At 44.6% G+C, this 25,360-nt stretch overlaps 1 protein-coding gene and 1 long non-coding RNA gene across 3 annotated transcripts in view; one reads left to right on the top strand and one right to left on the bottom strand.

The window, feature by feature from the left end:
- Nucleotides 1-484: 484 nt before the first annotated feature.
- Nucleotides 485-25,360, bottom strand: part of TNNI3K (TNNI3 interacting kinase) — a 47,837-nt gene continuing 22,961 nt past the window's right edge. The window contains exons 18-25 of one of the 2 annotated variants that reach the window (XM_031604415.2): nucleotides 16,281-16,333; nucleotides 15,586-15,638; nucleotides 15,098-15,230; nucleotides 13,464-13,573; nucleotides 9,024-9,083; nucleotides 7,293-7,462; nucleotides 3,107-3,186; nucleotides 485-1,026 (exon numbers count right to left, since the gene is read on the bottom strand). In XM_031604415.2, the coding sequence (XP_031460275.1) occupies nucleotides 956-1,026; nucleotides 3,107-3,186; nucleotides 7,293-7,462; nucleotides 9,024-9,083; nucleotides 13,464-13,573; nucleotides 15,098-15,230; nucleotides 15,586-15,638; nucleotides 16,281-16,333 (730 nt within the window). In that variant the 3' untranslated portion in view covers nucleotides 485-955. Of the gene's footprint in view, nucleotides 1,027-3,106; nucleotides 3,187-7,292; nucleotides 7,463-9,023; nucleotides 9,084-13,463; nucleotides 13,626-15,097; nucleotides 15,231-15,585; nucleotides 15,639-16,280; nucleotides 16,334-25,360 lie in introns of those variants that run through there. The other variant, XR_016469400.1, reaches the window with a different exon arrangement.
- LOC149916928 (uncharacterized) lies at nucleotides 13,476-24,043 on the top strand. The gene is made up of 3 exons (XR_016469401.1): nucleotides 13,476-13,599; nucleotides 16,379-16,754; nucleotides 23,613-24,043. It is a non-coding gene; the product is annotated as an uncharacterized LOC149916928 (long non-coding RNA).

The raw sequence follows: 25,360 nt of genomic DNA, 5'->3' as shown, positions 1-25,360 counted from the left end.
CAGGGAATGGCACAAGTGAATTCCATTCCTGCAAATGACTTTTAGGGTATGTTATGACAAGGCAAGGGGCAATGGGTGCAAACTCGGCCATAGGAGGTTCTGCATAAATGTGAGAAAAAACTTCTTCACAGTGAGAGTAACAGAACGCTGCAATAGGCTGCCCAGACAGCTTGTGGGGTCTCCTTCTCTGGAGACACTCAAAACCTGCCTGGATGCATTTCTGTGTGACCTGATCTAGCTGTTCCTGCTCTGCCAGAGGGGTTGGACTGGATGATCCTTTTAGAACCCTTCCACTCTTTGACAGTCTGTGATTCTGTGTGATTTTGTTCAGTAATTTACATTTTGCAGAGTTCTCATTTGTATTGGTAAATGATCACTGCTATACAACATGCTTTCCCCTGAACCCTGGTGCGTCTTTCGTAGAGACCAATTAACAAAAACATTGCTTTCTACAAGGAGCCAGCTATTTTAATTACCAGTAAAGTTGTTTACAAGCACTTGGCCAGGTAAAGAGCTTTTCAGCCTGTAAAAGTTTTTCCTGTTCTTTTCAAGTGTCTGCTATCCATATGTTACCAGGAGATGGTACAAAGCAGCTGTAGTTGGGCACATATTGGTATGGATGTAAGTACAGTCCATTTCCCTGCTCTGTATTCTGTTTCCTAAGACGACTTCATTTCAGGTTTTCCTTCTGCTTAAAGGTTTGTTTTGGAGTGCCTGTGTTACTTTTTTTGTTACTGAAAAACTGAAGCATATGATTTTAGTAAAAGCTTTGTTAAAAGCAGATACACACAGTCAAAAGAAGCTGCCTCCTCCATGTCAGCAGCAGCAGGTGATGGCACAAAGCTCATCATGGGGATGCTCACCACCAGCAGAGGGAGTGGTTCTGTTCTGGGCTGCCCGGTCTGACTCTTGCTGCTCAGGTCCTGGCAGCTCTCTGCAGGAAGGCAGGGTCCTGTCAGCTGCTTTCCTCGAAGCTGCTACTGCAGGAGTGAAACCTCATGGTACTCATGGGATCTGACACGTAACCTGCAAGGTGCAGAGCAAAGCTCAGTGCATCCTCACGGGGGGGTGGAAGTACTACTTCTGCCTTCCTCTGCACTGACAACAAAATGATGTGCATGCTATTTTGGGATATAGGCACAGACCATGCTGATACCTTCTTGCTGTCTGCAAAACTCCAATCTCAGCTACAGAGAAAAAATTAAATGGGAAGTAAGCATGGGAAGAGGTCATGATAGGCACAAAGCAGCTTTGGTGAGTGGCACAAAACCATGAATCTCATTGTTTTAATAGCACAGTGGGAATCTGACATTAAAAATACTTCATTTTTCCCTCTCAGTTAGGGTTTCAGAGAGCTCAGAACCTGCATTCTGACAGCTTTTAAATACATTTGGTCCTGATGCTGCAACATGGACAGCAGCGGCTCTTGAGAGCTGTATTTCCAATGTGCTTTTCCACCTGACCACTGCATTGAGAAGTTGTAAGCCATAGGGAACCTAGGGAATCAGCCTGCTGTGTTTTGAGGGCTGGGCAATGAAGCATTGCCTCCAGGAGATTTCACTCACATCCTTGATGTGCATCATAAGTCTGTGCTGTCCTTTAGTGCTCAAGTCTGCTCCTCAGCACTGATGTTGCTGCTGTTTTCCATCATCAACTCCTGACTCCTACCATTTTTGTTTGTCTCTTTTGCCCACCACACAGAGATGGCTGACATGGGCAGTGCCAAAGCCTCAGTCTTCAACTGATCTGTGGTTCTTTTGTAAGAGTGTATCAGAGCTTTATTTCACATCAAGTGATGCTGAGCACGAGTGATCATGTCAGAAAATACTTTCCCACTATGCTAAGCGGGGTTTCCTGGAATGTCATGCCTGGCTGGGGGGCTGGGAAGAGCAAGACTGACTGTGAGGCTCTGGGCAAAGACAGGAAGCACCATCTGTGTGTTGTCATGAGGTGAAGGTAACTACAGTATGCTGTGCTCAGGTTTGCTCACTGAATGCTGCATTCACAGGGGATGAGCTCTGGCTGTGTCTGCCCATAAACAGGGAAAAGACATCCTGTCAACGTATCCATGAAGCATCTTAGGATGCTCAGGCAAACAGATCAGCTTGTGCTGGTGGAATGAGCAGCACTGTGAGATGGCAGCTGGAGCCTTTCCAAAATCATGTTCTTAATAGGTATGCCCACTTCTATATTGCTGCACAGAAAGTTACTGAGCAGGGATTTACTGTTGCTTCACAGCTAAGCACAAATCCTGTACTGCCTGACAGCTTGCACACAGCCAAAGCTGCTTTTAACCTGGGGAGGCATTTCTTGGATGCTCAGCTGAGCCTCACATGCACAAAGATCTCATGAAGGTGAAATTAATGTCCGACTTTTAGATTCTACACTAAGAAAGAAAGATTTACCCAAGGTCTGAGTCCCTACTGCCATCTGCATGTTCATATGCTATTTAAAGGTTGTACACATTTTAACTGCAAAGAAGCAGCTGCTGCCTTCACAAGCCATTCAGAAATGGGGGGCAAGAAGCAGACTTCCAAATAGCTGCCTGCAAGCTGAGACCTGAATGAGAGCTATCTAGCAAGAGTTTTATAGGGACTAGGAAGTGCCAGAAAGCTGCTTTCATGGCAGCACATAAAAATATGCTTAAGTGTGATGGGATGGAAAGCCAAGACAACAGAAGGAAGGAGGTGCCAGAACTTCTGCTCTGATGGGAGCAGAACAATGGGATGTCTTCTGAGAGGAGTGAGAATGTTGAGAAGGAAATGTTGTGCTGCTTCCTGCTGCTGTGGTACTTTAGAAATAGGTCTAGCCCCCCTCCCTCCCACCCCTTTTTTTTTTTAATATAGGAGCAGCCTGGAGGATATAATGCCACATCCTTTCCTTATTCACAGATCCATGTGCACAGAGAAACCATCACCAAAAGCCTAGGGTGCAGAGGGAAAGGGGGCTAGGAGCCACAGGAGAGTGGGGTGAGACCTCGCAAGCTCCCACTGGCTGTAACTAGCAGTGTGCACTGAACATCAGCTTTCTTATCAGGCTATCAGAAAACTGCAGCTCTGCCTTGTTTATACTGAGATGCTAGGAGGAATATTCTGCAATAACTCACCGTTTTTGTCAATTGGAGGGTACTGGAAGTTTCTCCTCATATCATCCAAAGACAGACTCTGAGAAGGGTGTTGCCCAGTGCTGCAAATCAGATAGAAGCCATCAGTTTACATAAGATTAAACAAGTCACAGAATTTTTTCTGTAGATACAGAAGGAAGAGGCAGTGATGTGAAATACACCAGCTACTTAAAAAAGAGACCATTAATCGTTGTCAAACATTGTTGTCAGGCTCTGTGGGGGATACTGGAGGTGGAAAGAAGAAAAACATCAACATTAAGCATCTATAGTGTGATGAGTTGATGCTAAGCTGCCCTATCAGACAATTAAAATGCATTGCTATTACATCCAACTCGCTATGAGGCAGCAGCAGCCCACCTCTCATTACTTTGCGCATAGCAACAGTTACCATGCAGGCAGGAGGTTTGTGTTTGCTCAACACAGCCGAAGTTACAAGGCAAGAAACAAACAAGCTCAGAGTCACAGCTGTTCCACCCCATGGTACACGAAGCTTTCATCAGAAGCGTTTCTGAGGTGGAGCTGCATACTGCACTTTATGGGCCACGAAGGCGTTGGAGCAGCTGGAAACAGAAGACAGCCCAGGAAAAACAGTCCAACTAGGGAAAAACCCCAAACATGGCCCGTTCCTGCTGAAAATGATCATACTTCCAAACCAAAGAAAGAAAGAAAGGAAAAATCAGCCCTAAGGAACAAATGCAATCAGAAAGTGAGGCTGTTAATCACATCAGTGTAATGTGCAATTGAAAAATTGAAGAAACCATTCCCTTTGTGCTGAGTGCTGTGCCCCTGGGTAAGCCTTCCTGGGTGCTATTTGCTGTTAGTTTGTGTGGCAGGACATGCAACAAAAGCTCCCAACTTTAAGTAACTGCTGGGACCACAGAAAATCTCCTTCTGCTGTGCTAACAAATGTTATGGAGAGCACTGAGTTACAGGACAAGGCTCCTAGTTTCCCTCTGTTGCAGCTACACTGAAACCTAAATGCATCACTTTCTTATTCTTGTCCTGCACATCATTACACTCAGGAGTGCCACCTGCCCCTTCACAGAAAATAAAAGGCTGGCTCACATTTCCACCATCCTGACTCAGCCCCTGCTTCCATGTCCTGTTTGTACAGCAGAGCAATTCCAGAGACCTCTTATGATGCCAGATGAACGTTTTGGGTGTCATTTGTATTTTTAAGTGGAAGATTTCAGTGACTGCCTGCACGTGTTTGCCTTCTGCCTCTCCATCTGAGCCCCCAGTGACCGATCCGCCTCGCTCCTCCAACGCTGCTCCTCATTTCAGCTGACTGTATTTCTCAATTCCCGTGTTAACTGCAAGGAGGGCTCTGCTATTACAATTTCTGACTGCTAAGTGGTGCTAAAGGGTAAAGTTTAGACTAAGAGCACTGCTCTTCTGACAGAGATTAAGAGCACCGTTCCATTTTCACATTACTCTCGGTTCCCATGGGACAGAGAAAGGAGATTGCTACATTTGCCCTCAGAACCGGGCAGTAGGGTACTTGCCTCAGACATTAGCAGTGTTACAGTAGCACACGGAACCCACATGTTGCTTTGCCATGAAAATACTGGGAGCTGTCACCATTTGATGGTGGCTTGTCATCAGTATTCCACATTGTAACATCACCTTACCAGTAAAGAGTTAATGCTGCAGACCCATGGATTGCTGATAGTTCTGGCATCTTTGGCTCAGAAGGGAAGAATGAACTACAGCTCCCAGAAGACTTCATTTTTCTGCTTCTGTTTTTCATTTGGAGGGAAAGACAAAGCAGACTGGGGGTCTGCAGGCTGTCCTCTGTGCCCTCAGAGCTCCCTGACTGCTTCACCTGCAGCATTACAGTAAGAGGGTTACCGAACCCAAACTCCTCTCTTATTTGATTTATTAGCTTCATTTCCAATCATATTGTATTATGCTGTATTATCTCACATTCTGCTATTATATTTAGTAAAAAGGGTTTTCTTTGTTTCCCCTTAGTTCACTGCTGCCATTATCCTTCATTCAGGCCCATCTCCTCACTTTTCCCTTTCCCCCACTGTCCAGGGTATGTGTCCATGGGTCCCTTTGCCTCCTTGTCACAGAACCTAGCCTGAACTCTTATCCTTCTGTGGGAATATATTGATCGAAATATAAGTTTTAGGGTACATCCCAGGATCCCAGGGAACATCAGCAGCAGTGATTGGTGAGGCTGAGATCCCTTTGTTTCCCTAAAGGAGAAGAAACTTTGCATTTGTGTTTGCTGCCCTGTGTCTGTTCACAGAATCACAGAATGGCCAGGGTTGGAAGGGACCTCAAGGATCATGAATCTCCAACCCCTCTGCCACACGCAGGGCCACCAACCATTCCACCTAATGCTAGACAAGACTGCCCAGGGCCCCATCCAATCTGGCCTTGAACACTTCCAGGGACGGGGCATCCACAACCTCCCTGGGCAGCTGTTCCAGTACCTCACCACTCTCTCCATAAAGAATTTCCCCCTGACGTCCAACCTAAATCTCCCTTCCCTCAGCTTAAAACCATTTCCCCTTGTCCTGCTGTCACTCACCCTTTCAAAGAGTTGATTTCCCTCCTGTTTGTAGGCTCCCTTTAGGTACTGAAAGGCTGCAATGAGGTCACCCCACAGCCTTCTTTTCTCCAGGCTGAACAAGCCCAGCTCTTTCAGCCTGTCCTCATAGGGGAGGTGCTCCAGTCCCCTGATCATCTTCGTGGCCCTCCTCTGGACCCTCTGCAACAGCTCCCTGTCTTTCTTGTACTGGGGGCTCCAGACCTGGACGCAGTATTCCAGATGGGGCCTCACAAGAGCAGAGTAGAGGGGGAACAATCACCTCTCTGTCCCTGCTGGCCACCCCTCTTCTGATGGATCCCAGGATCCCATTTGCCTTCCAAGCCGCAAGGGCACACTGCTGGCTCATGTTAAGTTTTTTGTCTACCAAGACCCCCAGGTCCTTCTCCACAGGGCTGCTCTCAAGGACCGCTCCTTCCAGTCTGTAGGGATGCCTGGGATTCCTCCGGCCCAAGTGCAAAACCCTGCACTTTGCCGTGTTGAACCTCATCAGGTTCACCTTGGCCCACCTTTCTAGCCTCTTGAGGTCCCTCTGAATGGCATCCCGTCCTTCAACCGTGTCACTGCACCACTCAGCTTGGTGTCATCAGCAAACTTGCTGAGGGTGCACTCGATTCCGTCATCAATGTCACTGATAAAGATGTTAAAGAGCACCGGTCCCAAGACAGACCCCTGGGGGACGCCGCTCGTTACCGGCCTCACCTAGACAAAGAGCCATTGATGACCACCCTCTGTCTGCGGCCTTTCAACCAGTTTCTTATCCATCGAGTGGTCCACCCATCAAATCCACATCCCTCCAGTTTGGAGATAAGGATGTGGTGGGGGACCATGTCAAAGGCCTTGCTCAAGTCCAGGTAAATGACATCGGTCGCCTTTCCCTTGTCCACCAATGCTGTCACTCCATCATAAAAGGCCACCAGATTGGTCAAGCACGACCTTCCTCTGGTAAATGACAGCTGCTGCCTGTCTTCTCCTCAGCCTGGACACTCACCTACAGCCCAGACTGTGGCCTTTTCCAACCTTAATCATGCAATCATAGAACCACTGAGGTTGGAAAAGACCTCCAAGCTCATCCAATCCAACCTGCCTACCACAGTATTTCCCACTAAGCCACATCCCTCAGTACAACATCTAAATGGTTCTTGAACTTCTCCCTGGGCAGCCCCTTCCAGCACTGGCTGCCCTTTCAGGAAATAAGTTTTTCCCAACAGCCAACCTGAATCTCCACTTGCACATCTTGAGGCCATTCCCTCTCATCCTCAATTTTCTACTAATTTGATGTTATTCATAGTGAAAAATGAAATGCTTAGATGTTGTTTTGACAACAGGACAGCTTCCTCAGCATTCAGATAACCCAGAGCACAGTGCTATGGCAGCTACAGGAGAAGACAGAACTGCAAAAACACTCTTCCAGTCAGCCCTGAAGGGGATCTGCTGTGTGATGTATAACCCAGGGTGTTTCTGCGTTCTGCACGGCCTTACCTGGTAGTGAGGGGCAATCCCTGCTACAGAGAACTCCCATTTAAGGCAGGCAAGCCACGCAACCCTGGGAAAAGCTATGGTTGTTTAGGAACAAGAGCCCTCCTTGATGCAACGACAGGTACGTACCTCTGTGACCAGACAGCGTAAGCTCTTGCATTCAAAGCGTATTCCAGCTCAAAACGACTGCGTAGTGCTGCGACGTGACTGCGGCCAGGTCCTCCACGGGCAACAAGACAGTCTGAGGACGAGGAGGGAGACAGAGAACCACTGCTGTTGCTGGAAGCTGGAGACATCAACTGCATTTAAACAAAAACATAACAGGCACTGTTAATACACACAGCATATTATTTTTTTCCCCCGCTCTTGCAAGTTGTGCGTCCCATTATTGCTTTATATTTCAGCTGAAAAGAACAGTGCGTCTTGACTTTCAGCAGCTGAGGACGTTGGGTGCTGTCTACCAAACCAAGTGGCTGGTTCATTACCACCTTGGGTTTTCAAGCTGGGGTTGTACGATTTCAGGAAGACCCACTTTAACCCAGTCCTGAGTGATGTGGCTCGTGAGTATTCCCTGTGCAGCCAGGGGCACTGCAGCATCCCCTATGGGAGCCATCGCCTGGGACTCTGCCATCTGTACTCAGTGGTGGCAGTGCTGCGTGGTGGGAGCGCTCCAAGTGCCTCGGGGTGGGAGTTTAACCTGGTGGGACAGTGCAAACACAGGGCTAGCATGTGACCATAAGGGCATTACATATAAATGCACACAGCAGCAGGAACACAGCCTCGCTGAGCAAGATGTCCTCACCACACCTGGATTCAGAGAGATTTAAAAGGGGCAGAAATGATTTGCTGATCAAGGAGAAGAAAAAGAAGAGAAATTAGAAGGCAAGTGCTCATCCTTCATTAGCTACAGCATTTAACTTACTACAGATCTTGTTCCTTAAAACTCCCCTCAGACAAGGCTTTACCCCGGACACAATGGAGCTGAAATCTCACTCTCCAGCTACAAGAAAAAAAGAAAAATGCTTTCCCCCCCTTCTTTTTCTGTCTAAGCTCTTGGCCCAGATTTCTTCCTGCATGCACTGCTGCCTATGTATCACAGAAGCCAGCTGCCCCATGAGATGGAACACTTTCTCGTGATTTGGTGCTTCTCAGTTTTTTCCCCACACATAAAACCTTCCACCTCCCCATCGAGCAAACACCTTCCAGCTGCAGCCAGAGCACGGAGAAACGTAATGGTGTAGAAGTGCCTTTTGCAACTGCTAAAATCAAGAGTAGTGACATGTTTTAGGAGGAGTGAATTTTTTTTTCTCGCCTAACTCTTGCAGGCATATACAAGTACACAGAAAATATGTTTTCAGAAACAACAGCCCTGAATCAAGTTTGGTTTCTGTTTGGTCACTTCTATTACACAAGCTGAATGCTGGCACATCTGTCTGTGTCACAGCGGCAGAGCAGGAATTTGCCTTTGCGTTCATCCTTATTATGTTTTCTCTTTCTACCTTTCTCCCAGAGGTCTCAGCCAGTTTTTCTTTTCTGCTTTTTAAACGAAGCAGACCTGGGTTTGCTGGATGTGGAACACAAGCCTGCCAAGGCCTGCAGTGCAGTGCCCTGCTGCTCATGTGTTCTTCATCATTCTTCCCTCTGAGCAGCTGCTGACACAGCACTGTGTGGTTCCCACAGCCTGCCTCCGGCACCCATGAACCCAATATTGAAAACATGCCTTAAAAATGTGATGTTCTGGCTTGCAACAGGATGGGGCAGCTTGCAGACTCCAAAGCCACTGCTTTCCTCATTACCTGCTCGTATTCCTGAGCACACGTCATAGGCACAGAGGCTCCACAGCAGAAATGAAGCCCTTACCTCAATGTTGCACAGACATTCTTCTAACTTTGTGACCACTTCTGAGAATTCTGGTCTACCCTGCAAGCGTAAGAGACAAAACAGAGCTGTGTAAAGTTAAAGGAGCAACTTCTATGCTTAAACAGACTCACAGACAGATGAGTAACAAATTCCCTCTACGTCCCTCCTTTGAATTTTATCACACTGCTTTCAGTTTGCTCGAGAAGGTGGGAACTGCACGTTCAGCGCTAAGGTCAGAAATGAGGAGGTGTGTTTAACCTTGTTATTATTCTTGTCCCGAAACAACCAGATTTGAACTAATAGCAGTTAGGCCATAAGGTTTTTGTAAAAGTAACAGTAGACAATTGACTGTTTATGTATGAGCTATGCTTCCTCTTTGCCCACAAATAAGGTTTCTAACATAGCAACAGCTGTGAAGATCAGAGGATGAGCTCCTGAGCAATACTTGCACTTACAGAAACCCTTATCTTCCCCTTTCTGTGTGCTCGCATGGTTCCTGCTGGAGAATTCCAACCAGCGAACACCCACTGAGCCTAAAGTTCACCATTTAGTTCACCATTTTCCCTTACCAGGTGACTGCACTCAAATAAAAGCGGAGACAAATAATATCTTTGCACCTTCAGTGCAACGCTGGACAAAGAATAGTAAAGTGATGCTTTTCACTGCTCAGTTATTTTGTTTGTTCTGCTTGCTATGACGATTAATTAGCAGCACTTGGTCTCTCCCCGTGTGAGGAATGACAGCCCTGTGTCAGGGATTATTTGCATGCTAGATACAGACATGGTGTAACTGAGACATTTTAAAACAAGTGCTTTTTAATCTGTGAATTCACAGCAGCATTTGGTACTTGTACTGACAGTTTTAGGACAGGTACTGTCTGCACGGACTAAAGGCTCTCCTTGTTGTTCATCCCCTGGACCTCCTGGAACTTTCCTGGGGCCTTCGGACATAATTCAAAGTCTTTGTAACCGGGTGTGAAGTCATTGCATGTAGGAAAAAAAAGTAAATCCACTTCAGTAAGTTTTTTTCCCACATTTTGTGCAAAATTTGAGTTACCACTGACTGACTGAGCTATCAATTGCCTTCTAATTCTGCCGTGCAGCTCTCAAGCATTAGGAAGATTAAGTGATGTTGGAGTGATGCTGGGGAATAGCAAAGTGCATTAAAATTCCAAAAGGGTGTTTTATTTTTATGGGTGCTCAATGAGCTGCTAACAAGTTATAGTGACTCTGTTACATACTGCTCACTTAAGTCAACAATTTCATATAACACCTTATTAATAACTTTAAGCAGATTGGGAGCTACTTGCTGATGGTTATTAGCAGCTGCTTTATAGTTACATAGAATAAAACAAACTGCCCCCTCATCTCTAGTGTAACATTAGTTCATAAAATGGAAGACGAGTGCATTCAAGTATCCAGGAAACAGTAATAGCACCAAAACAAAATAGCTAACCATACCCTCCATAGCAAACACGTTCTATCTGCAGATTTCAAACTGACACATAAGCTTACAGCATGGACTATAGTAAGGGGACAGAGCTCTCCAAAGTCATTTGGCAGCCCAGAGTCACACCAACCTCCCTTTGCACTGTCCTGCTACAGCACCTGCACGTGTGCTTTAGTTAAGAAAGCTTTCAGGCATCCAGAGCAAGGACAGGTTCAGGCACACGATTACCTGCCTTTCTTAGCTAGGCTAACTGAAAGAGGGGTTCCAGGACTCTGTTTCCAGGGTGAAATTCAAAGCCAGAATCCCTGGTTTAGTAATGTGAAGCAGCAGATGCTGCAAGGCTTCTGTAACACCACACCAGAAAATTACACAAGCTCCAAAATCTCTTCCCATTAATGTTTTGGAACTCCCACTGTTAAGTGAGGTCCTTACATGCCAACACAGCACCAGCAAAGCAAACATACAGTGATAACAAATCCAAAGCCTCTCCTCCAATGTGTTTCCTAGTGCAGCTAACCCTCTCTAGAGCAGCTCTGTTGCCTCTTCAGACAGCCGAGGGCCATGTGTCAAAACGTGCGTGCACCTGCAGCAGCAGCACGTGCACAGATGGCCCTATGGAGCCCACAGGGTCACTTGCCTGGCAAGAAATCCTCTGTGAGAAACACACCATGGAGATAAACCTCAGCTGACTGCACACCATCCTCCATTGCTGAGGGACACTGTCAGACTCAGAACAAACCCATCGTTCTGATGCTCAGCAAATGCCAGAGCAGTAACACCATCAGTAAGGCACCCCTGGTGGGTGTGTGCCAGCAGGCGCCCGCACACTCCCATGGTTGCAATTTCATGCGCAAATACACAGAGCTGTGCACAAACCATCCAGCTAGGAAGTACAGGTGGGATGCAGAACTGGAAGAGTTCTCAGTATCAATCTGCTTTGGAAGATTTGATGCTCAATATAAGGACAGTGATCTAGAGATTGTTTAGTAAATGTATTTGGATGGTCTTAGCACCACAAAATCCTGCATGGCTGTGATGGCCCCACCAGTCTGGGGATGGTATTTTTACAGCTTTGCTTTAGTTGGTTTTCCCTTTAGTGCAGAAATAGCAACAGCTTGCAAAAGCTAATATAAAACTATCTTTCTTTGACCCTCATTTCCGGATCTCAGAAAGGAACACTGTCACATTCTATTTTCTTCATTGCTGGTGCTATTGAGTTAATTGGGATAATCAGCTGAATATCACCAGTCTTTAAAACACTGTTCTGACTGTAGCATGTGAGAAAGGTGCAGCACTAACTGTCTTTCTTCAATACCACAAACTCTCCCTGTTTTCCTGAAAGTTGTTAGCATTATTGCAGTGAGAATTTTCAACAACTCAGAAGCCATAAAGAAGTGTTTGATTAAATCATCAGAAAAAAATGAAAAGTAATTCAGCTGAGGACATTTTACTCAGTTAATTGAATAAGTGTTGGTGATGGGAAGAATCAGACAGCAAATATCCTGTACTGTTAGAGACAAACAGAACAACACAGCATATAATTGAAAGAAAGATAAGACAGGAAGGTTAACTGGCCAGAACAGAAAGTGGTGTTTATGGCCTCTAACACACAGCATGAGATTAATTTAATGTGAGAAATCATATTTACAGTACTCAAAACCACACCTGCTCTCTTTAATGTGCAAGTTGCTGTACTTGAAGCATTACTGGGCTTGACTTACTAAAGTTCACTTTGATACAAACAGATGCTTTTTTAACCATTTCTATGTTAAATTTATGCAGCACACTAAGATTTCTGGTTCTCTTCCCTTATAGAGCATCCATATCCATTAAGTTGCTGAGGACTGACCCAGTCTCTGGGACATTGTCTCCCTGCCTCCCTCCCAGCATGCTGCACCGAAGGCCTCTGACTGCAGATCTTATAACTCACTGCATGCTCTCTGGTTAGCAAGGGCTGGTGTTGGACACCAAGGTTTTACACGTCAGTTCTGAACAGATCCAAAGTGTTCCTAATTCAACTTCAAAACGTGTGGATCTGTCTTAGTTTCAGCTGGGACAGTTTTGCTTTTCTCCACAGTGTCTGATGTGATGCAATGTTTTGGCTTTAGGAGAAAAGCACCGTCGGTAGCACACCGATATTTTAATTGTTGCTGAGCAGTGCTGCACAGAGCCAAGGAGGTACAGCTGCTCATAATGCCCTGCTAGGAAGGGGCTGTGGAGCAAAGGAGCTTGGAGGGACAGAACCAGGACAGGGGCTGAAAGCATATCACTGAGCCATCGCCTTACTGCAGCTAGCATCTTGGACTGCATCCTCATTAGTCTTATCTAGCCTCTGTTTGAGAGAAGGAAAGTAGAATCCAGAGTTACTTGTAATAGCAATTGAAGAACAAGAACATGAAAGAATCAGGAGTCCTGTGCATTATGTGCTGAGAGTGACTGCCAAGAAGAAAGCAGCCCTGGAAAGAGGACAGATTGCAGGCTGTGCCCGTGTCCTGCCCATAAGTGCTCCTGGAGTGGGATGGTGCCAAGGAGGGCCCTGCTGCTGCCTTCAGGCCCTCTTGTCTCCTGCTCAGCTCTCGTGCTGATATCTTTTCAGTGCAGAGATTGGCTTTAGGACATGGTAGAAAAACAGGTTTACACTTTTTAGCATAACTTTTAGAGCAACTCTTTCGATGACACAGATTTCATTTTTCACGTGGAAAAATATCAATAATTCACTGGAAACATCTACAGAAGTCTGAGAGCAAAAAGTGCTTCTCTATTCATCACAACTCAAAACTGAACTTTTGCACCACAGTCACTCGAGTTCCCAATGAACGGCTGCTGACAGCTGCTTCCCCCTCAGCTCACCAACCGCTCCGTGCCTTCAGCCCACGCCACTGCCCGTCCCAGCGCATTCTGCAGCTGAGCTCATCTCAGCGAGCTTCCGGGGGGCGTGGAGCTGCACCCAGACCTGACCGCATCGCCGGGGCGGCGCGGGGCGGCACTCACCTCCGGGCAGGCGTTCCAGCCCCGCATCAGCAGCGCGCAGATGGGTTTGGGGATGGAGTATCCGATGGGCGGGCGGATGTGGTGGTACGCCATGTCTGCCGCCGCCGCCGCTGCGGGAACAGCCCGGCACAAAGAGGTGAGCATCCAGGAGGTGCGGAGCCCCTAGGAAAGCACAGCCTATCTGCTGCCAGGGCACGAAGCGCGTAACCACTGGGCCCGTGGGTAAATCTTGTAGCTTAAAGAGGCTCCAAATCCGAACTATTTCTACAGACAGCTAAGGCAATCCGTGGCACTGAATGGAACGACATTACGGTTATGGCTGAGCGGGGATGTGGGCAATCTAGTTCTGGGTAAGCCCTAAAAAATACTCTGACCGCAGGTTATGTGGAATATGCAGGGAGCCATAGAACTGCAATCATGAGATAGCAACAACATTGTAGTTTTTTTAACTATATCCCATTTTTGTCACAGCCTTTGCCATAAGAATAATTTCAGCCATGATTCATTCTTACTGCAGGTTTTGGCTGCACACCGTTGCTTCAGAATGCTAATATCATGTAAATCCTGTGATACTGTGACTAAACAGACAGGAGAAGCAAACACAGCTTGCCTAATGTTGGCTGCACTCTGGTGAGTGTACTCTTGGAATCATGCTTTGCCCAGCAGACACTGTGAAAAGGAGAAGGCAAATGTGAAGTAAATTAAGATGGCAGTGAGGAATGTTCCCTCCTTTCACCAAAGGTACTGCAATGTACCACCTACTGGCAAATCTTCTTGTGCCAAATTAACAATTTCTGCCATCAGTTTCACAGGATTAGAAAAAGGGGAAAACACAGGTGTGTTTTCAGCTGTGTACACATCTACCATACTTGACAAAGTTAATTTGTCACTTTTTTTGTCTCCCTTCTCTATCAGCAGGACTTTTCCTTCAGCTAATAAGCATATCAGTTAAAAGTACTTCAGAGAGACCGCACTAAAGAACGCATTGGATTTCCTTTAGTATTTGGGTACTTTGTAAAGCAATTGACCAAATCAGGGAATAGCACAATGATAGGCTGCTAAGAAACAGAATTAGACATACAGATGCACATGGAAAAAATAGATGAGTGAGGTATATTTATGCAATATCAGCACCATTTATATTCTTGGGCACAACCATTTGTTGGAACTGAAAGAAAGCCACCTTTGTAAAGATCAAAATGCTGTCTCCAAACATAAAAGAAAAAGATTTATCTGAATGCCATCTGACAAATCTTGCACATCTCTTCCCCCAGCAACTCTATTCTGTACCTCAAACCCACTTAAAAACAAGATACCCACAATTTTTCATGAGTTTTTCAGTTACTGGAGTGAAATGCATCTGTGCAGTTCCACCAGGCTGCCTCCTGTGTGCAGCGTGCTGCACAAAGGCACAGACACAGGAGGACAGAGTGCAAAGGCTGCTGCCAGTGGCATGGGAGGTTGAAAACCTCCACTGTAATAAAAATAAATAGTAGATGGCATTACAGTGGGGTAGATCTGTGCCTTTCACTGAGTCTTGGCACCTAATAACGATTGTTAGTAAAGCACTAATTAATCCTTTACTGTGCAACTAGTTCAGAGCCCTTTAAACATTAATTCATTGCGTGTCTTACCCGGCTTTAGGTGAGCAAATGGAATTTCGCCGGTTAGCAGCTCCCAGAGACACAGAGCATAGCTGAACACATCCGCTTTGATGGTGTACCTCGTGCACTGAGTGAACACCTCGGGGGCCATCCAGCGCAGGTTCTGCATGCAAGAAACATCACATGTTTATTAACAGAGTTTATTTCCTCCTGTGTTTTTTTCTCTAGTTACATCGTTGTTTTTCTTTCTTTGTTTCCTTGCCTCCACTGTTCCATAGGATAACTGATAAGTCTACTGAAGGAGGAGCTGTATATAAGTTACTTTTTACTGCAGATTAATAATTTTATTTGTATTCATGGATCTCTGCTAGTAAAAGAGGCTTAAAGGAAAAAAAAATATTACCCATGCTACTCCAGTTCACCAATCCCACCAAACCTACTTTTAAGGTCATTTTCTCCTAACCTGGATTTGCCCTTAGGCTTTACATTAACTACGTGGAACAAAAGAAGAAACAAACCCCAGGCTGTTTTGTCATGTTGTCTTCATCCAGGGACTGCAAAAATCTCGATTCTGAAACACAGAGAACAGAGCTGGTTTTACTGTCGAGCCACTGCAGGTACCTGCCTTATAAAAAAAGTCTTTGTAAAAGGTATTTCTCAATAACACCAGGGTCTGGAAAATCCAGACAACCTGTGATGGCTGTTATTCAATGAGTGCACACAGACAGTGAGACTTCTCAAACCTGGGTGCCAAATGTGTACCAGTATAAACCTACACACATCTTACAGTGTTAACAGCAGTTTATAGGAGCTGAGGATCTCAGGCAAGGAGTTTGACTGAGACACACCATAGCAATGCTACATGTTCATAAAGCACAGCCTGGCCTACTGTTGAACAGAAAGAGTAAGAAAAGTCCATAAATGAAATAAAGAACTACATCCTGCTCTGTAAGCTAAAAGGAAAGAAGCCTGTCCTGTCACCCCACAATTTGGCTGTTCTCACTGTCACCTGGGCTTTCTTCTCGTGCATATTACAGAGTACCTGCAGCATGATATAACTTAGAGGAAACAGAAATAGGGGGTATTCTCATCCTTAAGAGTCTTTTTCCTCTCCTCTTGTAATAAAGTGAACTTTCTTAGAACTTTCCTCAATAAGCACATTTAGTTTTAGACAATTTTAGGTTAGTTTATAGATTTATCATAAAATCGTTACCTCCAAAATCAGCAACAACTGCATGTCCATCCTCGTACAGCAGAATATTGTGACTAGAAAAAAGTTATTAAAGATAATTGTTTAATTTTGCCTTACAGATGGTGACAATTTTACAATTCTTCTTCATAGCTGAAGCTTTGACAACTTCAAACCCCCTGCTTAGGAAAATGAACATCTTAAAATGTCTCCATCTGCTGATGAAGAGAAGGCACATCATGCATCCCGTAGCTTTCCTCAGCATCTAGGATGAAACTCGCTCCTGCTTACATAATGGAGATTGTAAGATTTCAGTCCTGCCCTCCATTCATGTTCCAGTTACGTGATGTCCTTTTCTGTTTTGCTTTGGAGATCCAGCAGAGTACAGCTGGTAATGTAAGTTCAAGCCAATGTCCAGCAAAAGTGGGTGCAGTCTGCTCATTGTATGTGGTTCTGTGTTCAGCTATCGTGATGACAGCAGTCCAGACAGCAAAACAGGTAAGGGCAGCTGATCAGTGACAATAACTTAAGATTCCAGATTAGCAAAGAGCACTACACAAAAAAGAGAAAAAGCTTTTTGTTTTTACCTGCTTCCTGGGGAAACCCTGGATATAACAGTCAAGGTCTGTAGGTTCAAAGGAAAACATTCTCTTTGTAAGATGCCTGCTCTGATACCACCCTGCTGTTACCAACACGTTATCCTTGTACTTCTCCATGTACTCCTATCACTCCCAGCAGCACAGTGCTCAAAAGAGATTTACCTTTGGTCCACCAGCCTCAGAAAAACCACCCAGACTTACAAAGTATGAGAACATTTTGCAGTGCACAATGAAATTCGTTAACCTGAACGACAACAGAAGCACAGCCCTAAGTGTGCTGTGAGCATTCCAGGGATTAAATAAACTCAGGTAATTAGATGTAACTTTTAATCTCAACTCATCATTCAAGACATTGGTTTTCAAATATCTGCTTGATGTAGAATCACATAAATAACTGGGACCAGAAGCTGTTCTTCAGCAGGTTAATGGTAACCCTTTGTGCTCTGATACAGAGAAGTCAGAAGCCCACAGGAGAGTCAAGGTCACACACCCAAGTTACTTGTTTATTTATCAGTAAAGCTCACATTTTCATAACTGACAGTGCATTTTTGATTGTGGAGGTGGACCTTTGTTGGCATACCCTTCCAAAGCTCCCTGGAGAGCGGTTCCATATAAAAGTTAGGTTCCATGGAAGGTGCAGCTACAAATGGCAGGAAGGGAGGATTTGAGGTAACATCTGGCATCCCATGGAAGATGGAACATGTGCTGCTCACTGGTCAGAGCTGTGGTTTGGCCAAGCAGAATTTCATAGACAGAAATACCATACAACACTTGTGCACTAAGCCCAACACTTCCTGAAAATTCAAGTTACTGTGTATGGAGTGCACAGTTCACCTCGTCCTGTCCCTGCTCCTCTTTGCTCTGTCTCCATGTGCCACAACCAGAGCCGCCTGTGCACTGTGGATGAAAAGGATGTCAGGTGTAGCCTGGGTGAAGCTGACACACCTCTGTAAAGCAAACTGCAGACAGAGCAAAATTCCAGGAAAACACGACACTTGTGTGTTAGAGGTACATGCTAAGTTTTTATCTCTATGTAGGTTCTTAATCTTTGCCCCGGTTCTTGAAGTAGGAAGGAGGTAATAAATGCAGGAAGATCCGTTCAGTCAGCAGTTGTATGGGGCAACCTCTGTCAGGACACCTGAGATCAAAGAAATCATTTACCCAAGAGAATTACTTGTACTGACACTGAGAGGTGCTTTAATTTCAGTGAAGTCTTTGAAACCATGGGAACTGCAAGGCTCAGTGAATGTAAAGAACTGGGTAACCAGCACACTACCTAGGGCTGTTGGCAGAGATATATTTGGAGGCTTAAAGTTAAATCCACTGGATTTGTCCTAAAACTACCAGGGCTGAAGTTATAAATTAGGAGATGTGTGGTGGCTTAAATCCATTTGCTGAGGTTAACGTGAAAAAAATTCAGCTTTTATTTGTATGTTATTTGTTCAAGTACAGTGATGATGTGGATAATATCTGGAAGGAACGTGTGTGTATACAGCCTATCAATTAGAGGATTTCCAGAAAGAAGCTTACAACTATGAAAAAACAGCTACAAAAAGATTTCCTACAAAAGACTATAAATATTTAACAGTTTTACACAAATACCTTGTGAGCAGTTAGGCAGGACAGCTGCAAACCAGATCCAAGAGAGTAACTCCAACACTGAAACTGTGAAAAGGGAGGTACTCCAATTATGTAGAACCAAATGGACATTTATTATTCCTTTACACTTTGCTAGCTTAAAATAAGAGGGAAAAAAAAAGGAACATTACAATTGGAGATGAATGAATTCTCTTTTTGGAGCACTTTATCTAAGAACTTGCACTGAATAGAAAAAAAGATTAGAAGACACACATGGGAAAAGCAGAAAATCCTTTTTTTTTTTTAATTAAATGAGTGATATTGTCCATGTTAGCTATTTCATAGGGAATCTGCTAATTCACATTTTTGTGCTACTTAAAAACATTCATCTTTAGTTCAGTAAAGGAGGTCAGTATCAAAGGATGATGAAGGACTGGTAGACTGCAGAGATGCAAATAACCAGGAGTCTGAGATCATATTGTTTGGAATATGTCTCTATATTTAGATTTATTAGATGTGCAGCCTGCACTTGTCACGTGGATCTTAATTCCCCATGGCAAACATGAATTCAGACAAGGATTAAGGCTGCCTTTTGTTTCAGCATCTCAGCATTGTCCAGAAATATCAGAGCAGGTGCTGCATGAAGCATCCCAGTCGTTGAGTAATTTGTCAAGAACAAGACAAAATCAGGAGCAGTTTCAGCACATTACTAACCTTGCTCATCTGTTAGCTTGAAACCAAGGTCAGCACTAGAGCTGTTTGAGCGATTTCCTTTCCCCAGTTAACTGAACTAAGCAGAGAATGCTCAGCAAGTGAGTGGGATGGAAGGGAAGGCCACTTGTAAACAGCCTCATTGCAACTGAGAGGCATCATAACACTTTTAAGTTTTAGGACAGTTTTAGGGTTGAAGAACTCTTGGGATGATAAAAAGCAGCTTAAAAGTGAGCTATGACTTATCTGGAACAAGTCTTTAGAGTGCACCAACACATCGCACTTCCACAGCTCCCTGCTCTTTGGATTCTCAAGGACACAGGCCTTGCTCACACACAACATGAATGGCAGAAGCATGGAAGAGGCACCCAGAGCCAAGGACAGCTGCTGCACAGCTCTGTGAAGAACTCAACGCCAGACAGAAGTCAAGCCTTGCAAGCAGCATGCCTGCACTGAGAGCTGCCCTGCCTGGACTCATCAGCCTTCCCTAGAGGCAAGGATACCTTGCCTCAGTGTACCAGCATGACAAATACCAGTGCTGCTTTTATCTCAGGATTGGCGTTTCCAAGGAGCATGAGTACATGTGTCTGTACCAGCCCACCTGCAACTGTGTCACAAATTCTTAACATGGAGCTGCACCAAAGAAGAAGTTCTGTAGGAACTTACAGTTCCTCTGTAGGAACGTACAGTGGAAAAATCCACCTGTACGTATCTGGCACTTCCACTGCAACTTTAATTGAATTACTATACTGGGGAATTGGAACCAGTCTGTCTTGTCTGCACACACGTTGACAATTGGAGGACATCAGCAGACAGAGCTGTGGCTCTAAGCCATACAGTGGAAAATTGGACATGCAAGCTGTGCTCCCAGCTGGCTGGCAATAAAACAAGTAACCAACCTAGTACAAGTACCTGTCCTCTCTGTGAGGAGAGGAGAATTTCAACCTCAGAGCAACACACAGTGCTTGAAACAGTGGCTCTTCTAAAGCTGCAGTAATTTTTACATCTTGATTGAATGAGGCTTAAGAGCTCTGCCTCTCCAGCATCCTCTGGCTGTTGGATGGCCTTTGCTTTTCCTGGTGGCAAATCCTCCACCAAAGCTGTTCTAATGCTCAGTTTAGTGGTTGGCATCCCTGCTCACAGCAGGGGGGTTGGAACTGAATGATCTTTAAGGTCCCTCTTCCAATCCAAACCATTCCATGATTCTACAAAAGGTGCTCTGGTTTCAAGTCCTCTGTCAAGGGGAAGGAGGCAGGAGGAAAAGCCTGGAAGAAGGACAAAGCAGGGGTAAGCATGCCAACAGGTAGTACAAGCTGCAGCTCCATCAGAGGAGGAAAATCAAAGGCTGAATTCTGTCCTCATTAAGAGGCTGAGCAGACTGTGTTCAAGTTGCAGTGTTGTAAAGATGCCCATACATATGGTCCACACATACACTGGGAACTCTGTTTTATTTTCTGCCCGTCCAGCTCTCTGTTCTCTCAAAATTTCATCCCCTTTTCTTTTGATCATGATGGTGTCTAACCTTAAAAGAAGGACTGCATTTCTCCCTGCAGCTATCAACACTCATTTCCTTCAGTATCTGTATTTCCAGGCTCTTGGTTGTATATCTCCAGTGAATATTGTAAAGGAAAAGATTTAGAACTACAGGGCAGCTTGAGCTTGCTTCCATCCGAAAAGCATAAGGTAAAACTCCTGCTGTGAGATGTTTCATTCCTTAATAATTACAGAAATATATATTATAAGGATCTTGAATAGCTGTAACCTCCCATTTCTACCATACCCCAAAGTTTAAGAGTTAACAAATAGTCATTGAATAAAGCACACATTGATTTGAAATAAGTTAAACTTGCCACCTAGTTCTGCCTCAGCTCTTAGCTATCATTTTGCTATTTCCTTTACAACAGCAACAACTCCCTGCACCCCACCAAAAAAACAAACAAACAAACCAGAAATGAGACTTCAATATAGAGATTCTCTACAGCTGCATCACAGAACAGATGGCATGCTGCTCCTTGCTGCACCTTTTGAAGTCACATATATAAATATCACGTGTAGGAAAGAGGGGACTCAGTTCTGCTCTCCCAGACACTAATGAGGTCTGGAAGTGAGGCTTTGTTTCTGAGCAAAGCAATGCTGTACCCCAGCTGTGTGCCTGTCAACTTACGGAGCATTATCACCTCTGAGGGTCAGAATTGGGCAGGATAACTCCTCCAATGTTTCTGCTTATTTTTGAGCTCAGAACTAACAGGGAAATTGCAGTCCATTCACTGCTTTCCCAAATGAGCCTGAAGGGTCTTCTCTGCTACAGCCTGGTTCTCTGGCAAAACAGTTTGACGTAGCACATAACAGCTAAAGCTTCACTTTATTTGGAAGCCTCAGTTTCAATTCTAAAAGCATTAGGAAACATTTACCTCATTGGTAATTCTATTTCAGTTGGTTGTAGCTCTGAAACAAATTCAGATCTGGGTAGAGCTGCGATTTGCTGACGACCATCCACAAACAACAGAAACTGGAAGAAAACCCTACGACTTCTAATTTCTCTCCCCACCTGCTGATCAGATCAATGGCACATCAGTGTTACTACATAACTTCAGAGCAACAGAAACACAGGTCTTTTCAATTAATCACATGCAACTAGCATATTAATTATTTTCTCAGATACAAGATTTTTTGCAGAACAAACTCCTCGAGAGAAACAACAGAAGCCAATTTACAGTGTAACATTTAAAACAGGGCTGAACGAGGATTTAGGAAAACAGAACAGCCCTGCAATAGCTTCTAATATCTGGATTTACAACTTAAAGGCTTCAGCACCACTACAGCCTGCCACAGAACACCGAACGTTCAGCTCCCCTGAACTGATAAGCTTAAGTAGTGTGGCTGAACATCCGCTTTGGATGCGTTCCTCGTTGGAAGACAGGCACTCTGACAGCCAAAAGGCAGTGAGCACAGCACAGCCTTCGATGTGATTATAGCACAGATGACATTACTAAAGCATAGACCTTGCTGGAAGGCTTTTAGCTCTGTTACACGTGCATTAAGTTTGTAACTCACAGTAAGCCTGCAACAGACATGGAAGCACAATGATCCACAAAACACAATTCCTGCAGGAAACTGATAGCATGCAGAGGCCAGGTTCACGTCCCAGGAAAAACTAAGCCTCGAGGTCTTGAAAAGAAATCCATTTACTTGGGCAGGTAGGAAAACAAAGCCAGATAGTATGGGAACGTTTCAAGATCTCAGCATTTGGTTTTGTTCTGAGTTAGGATGGAAAGAAATGCCTGCTTTATGCGTGTGAATGAGAAATGCAATTTCCTACCCTCCCATAAACAGCTAAATCTGACTGAAGAGTTCCAGTCCAAATTTGTTCTTTGCTGGCCCATGTAATAAATTGCAGTAAGCCCGAGAAGCCTGCATACTTTAGCTATCAAAAGGAAAAAAAAAAACCCTAACCATTCCCAGGGTGTGATTTCAATAAACTTCATGCATTAGTGAAAATAAAGAAGATACCTACAACTTCTGTAAAAGAAAGAAGCTCAGAAGCAGTTACGACGGCCAGACCGAGGTTTGCGTGCAGAGCGGTCGCTAGAGGGGGATGCAGGGCACCATTTGCAGGCACGTCTCAGTGCCTCCGAATTTCCTTTCCTTGCGGATCCCCGTGTAGGGACCAATTGCAGCCTTTGTTAATAACTATTTTAGCTTAGATGTACAGGCTCATTCTACAGAGAATTCAAATTATGTTTTCTTTGTCAGCAGTAAGAAGCACTGGGTAGAGAGAAAGTGCAGCACTGTTTCAGATATTCTACATAAGAAAACTACTGTTATGGAATAATAAGAGACAGCTGCATGCTTAACACTGCACTACTTTCACATTGCCATCTACCTGGACTACAGGACTTCCCACTGGGAAAACCGGTTTGACTCATGCCAGCTGTGTCTGATGGATCACTTATGATTTGGAAAGCGAGACACAAACAAGATTTACACCCAGAATTTGAGGTCACTACAGAGTTCGGAACTTCAGTTACAGTCACCACACCATGTAACTTCAGACAGAAATCAGAGTTCATAGTGGCTAAAAACCTATGGTGAGCTAGGAGACACTAGGAGAAAAAAGGAAAAGCTCATCAAAAAGACACAGAACATTAAATAACCTTTTTGGAAAGTGCCTTCTTCTAACATGAAGTATAAGAGCCCTGTGGTTATCCAGGGGAAGAGGAAGAGACCAGCTGATAGACATAGGGCACTTAAAAATTGAAGCAAAGGTAAGCTATGAAAAGACTGATTACCTGTTCCTTAAAGTCTAGGATATGTAGTGATATTCCAAGTGAAAAAAGGCATTGCTCAACCAAACTTATGGCCTACAATATACATTCTCTGAAATAGTTCTCACAGCAGTTAACAAGGCTTATTGACTCACATGGTATCTCTGTCCTAAACTGACTGGCAACCAAAATGACTTTTTCAGTCTTGCAGAACAGATGAAAGAAGACAAGATACGGTGTATCATGATGGAAAGTGTAACAGTGACAGCAGAGCGGCAAGATCCTCAGCTGCAGCAAGGGAGGATTTGCTCAAACACTACAGCAGCCATGGATACAGAAATAAGGAAAAGAAGCTGCTTACCTTCAGAAAGCCTCAGGTATACAAGGATCTCCAGCAAGATACCCTTATCTCCACTGCCAGTGCTTAAAAGAGGTCTGGGAAGGGGTGGATCCTGGCTCCAGCCCTTCTGGTCACTCAGCTGCATTGCATTGCATTGCATTGCATTGCATGCACCTGAGCTCCCCTGGGCTGGCCCTGCCTTCCCACCAGGGGTTCCATCACTGCTTCAGGCCATGACTTAGCATTTCTGCTCTTTCATAAGGTGTTTGACAATACCTCCCAATTGAGAAAAACAATTCCTTTCACTCCCGAGCTTGCAGAAACAGGCTGTTTTGAATCAGTTTTTTTTTTTTTTTTTCCCCAGGCTCCAGGATTATTTCAGATTCATGTCTTGTTTGACATGACACTCTCAATTGAGGGTCTTTCAGGAAAGAAATTGGACTGTAAGATACAATAGTTTGGGAAGCCATAGTCTGAGGTCAATACATTGTGAAAAATAAGGGATAACCACTTTCAAATAAAGGCGGTATCCAGGTAGACTAAAAGGTGATCTGATTCACTTCTCTGTATTTACAGCTTCTAAGATCCTTTACTCTTATCCTCAAAGTGTATCACTGTAATATGAGTGTGAAGTTATAAATGGGCATATCCTGCCATAGGCATTGATTTCAGAGGATATTGCTCTGTACAATCTTCTGATGTGAGCCATATACATATTGATTTCATCAGTGACCAAATTACTTTTCTTGTAATATTGACTTTTTCAGTGCAAAAGCACATACACATGAGAAAAACTGCCTTCACAGTAGCGAGTCAGGCTTTCAAAACAATTAAAGACATTTCTCTGCTGCCTTCCTATTCCCTGAACAATGTTTCTGAATTACATGCTGCCAGTCTGTATGCAGAAGAGAAAGCTGGCCAAGTAAAACATAGGAGCCAATAGCAGCAGTTCCAATGAGTTTCCTGCAAATTGAGGTTTCAGTGCCTCTCGGAGGTGTGGTGTATGCTCAGGTGTAGAAATACAGACTTAACAGTTCAAAATGGTTCATCCTCTTTCAAATCCTTGTCGTGATACCCTGCTGCCTCTGCCATTCTTAGGAACTTTATAGCCCCATAAGATCGGTGTGCCAATGGCAGGATGATGTCTGGAGATCTGAGATTTCCATCAAGCTTTGAAAAGAAGCCGTATGGATCCCAGCTTTCTGTGAGAGGCTCTGTGATGTGCACACAGAACAGAAAGCAGAATGCAAACTTGTGAAGAACAAACAGAGGAATCGCTGAAACCAAAGCTCTGATTGTTGCTCTGTTCGTTTCTACACCTGATCAAGACAAAGTGCCAGCAGCCCAGTGAAGAAGGAACTCACTGCATGCCCCAAACAAAACACTATGTCCATCTCAATTTGGAAAGATCAACTCAAGAATGTCACGATGTTGCAGAGCCAATAACACTGAGGTAGTTGTTTCATATCTGGCATAAATTATGGCTATTGAAAAGGTGTTTGTGACATTCTCATCAGCAGGGAAGGATTGATAGGCCCAAGGGGAATTGAAATGTCATGACGTGTGGGGGTTTGGGAGAGAGCCGGAGATGCAAACCAAGCCCTGCACACA

Source organism: Phasianus colchicus, chromosome 9, assembly GCF_987193195.1.
Source record: "Phasianus colchicus chromosome 9, bPhaCol1.hap1.1, whole genome shotgun sequence".
Classification (NCBI taxonomy): Eukaryota; Metazoa; Chordata; class Aves; order Galliformes; family Phasianidae; genus Phasianus; species Phasianus colchicus.
The sequence above is the reverse complement of the archived record's forward strand: the minus strand, read 5'-3'. Positions and strand labels throughout refer to the sequence as shown.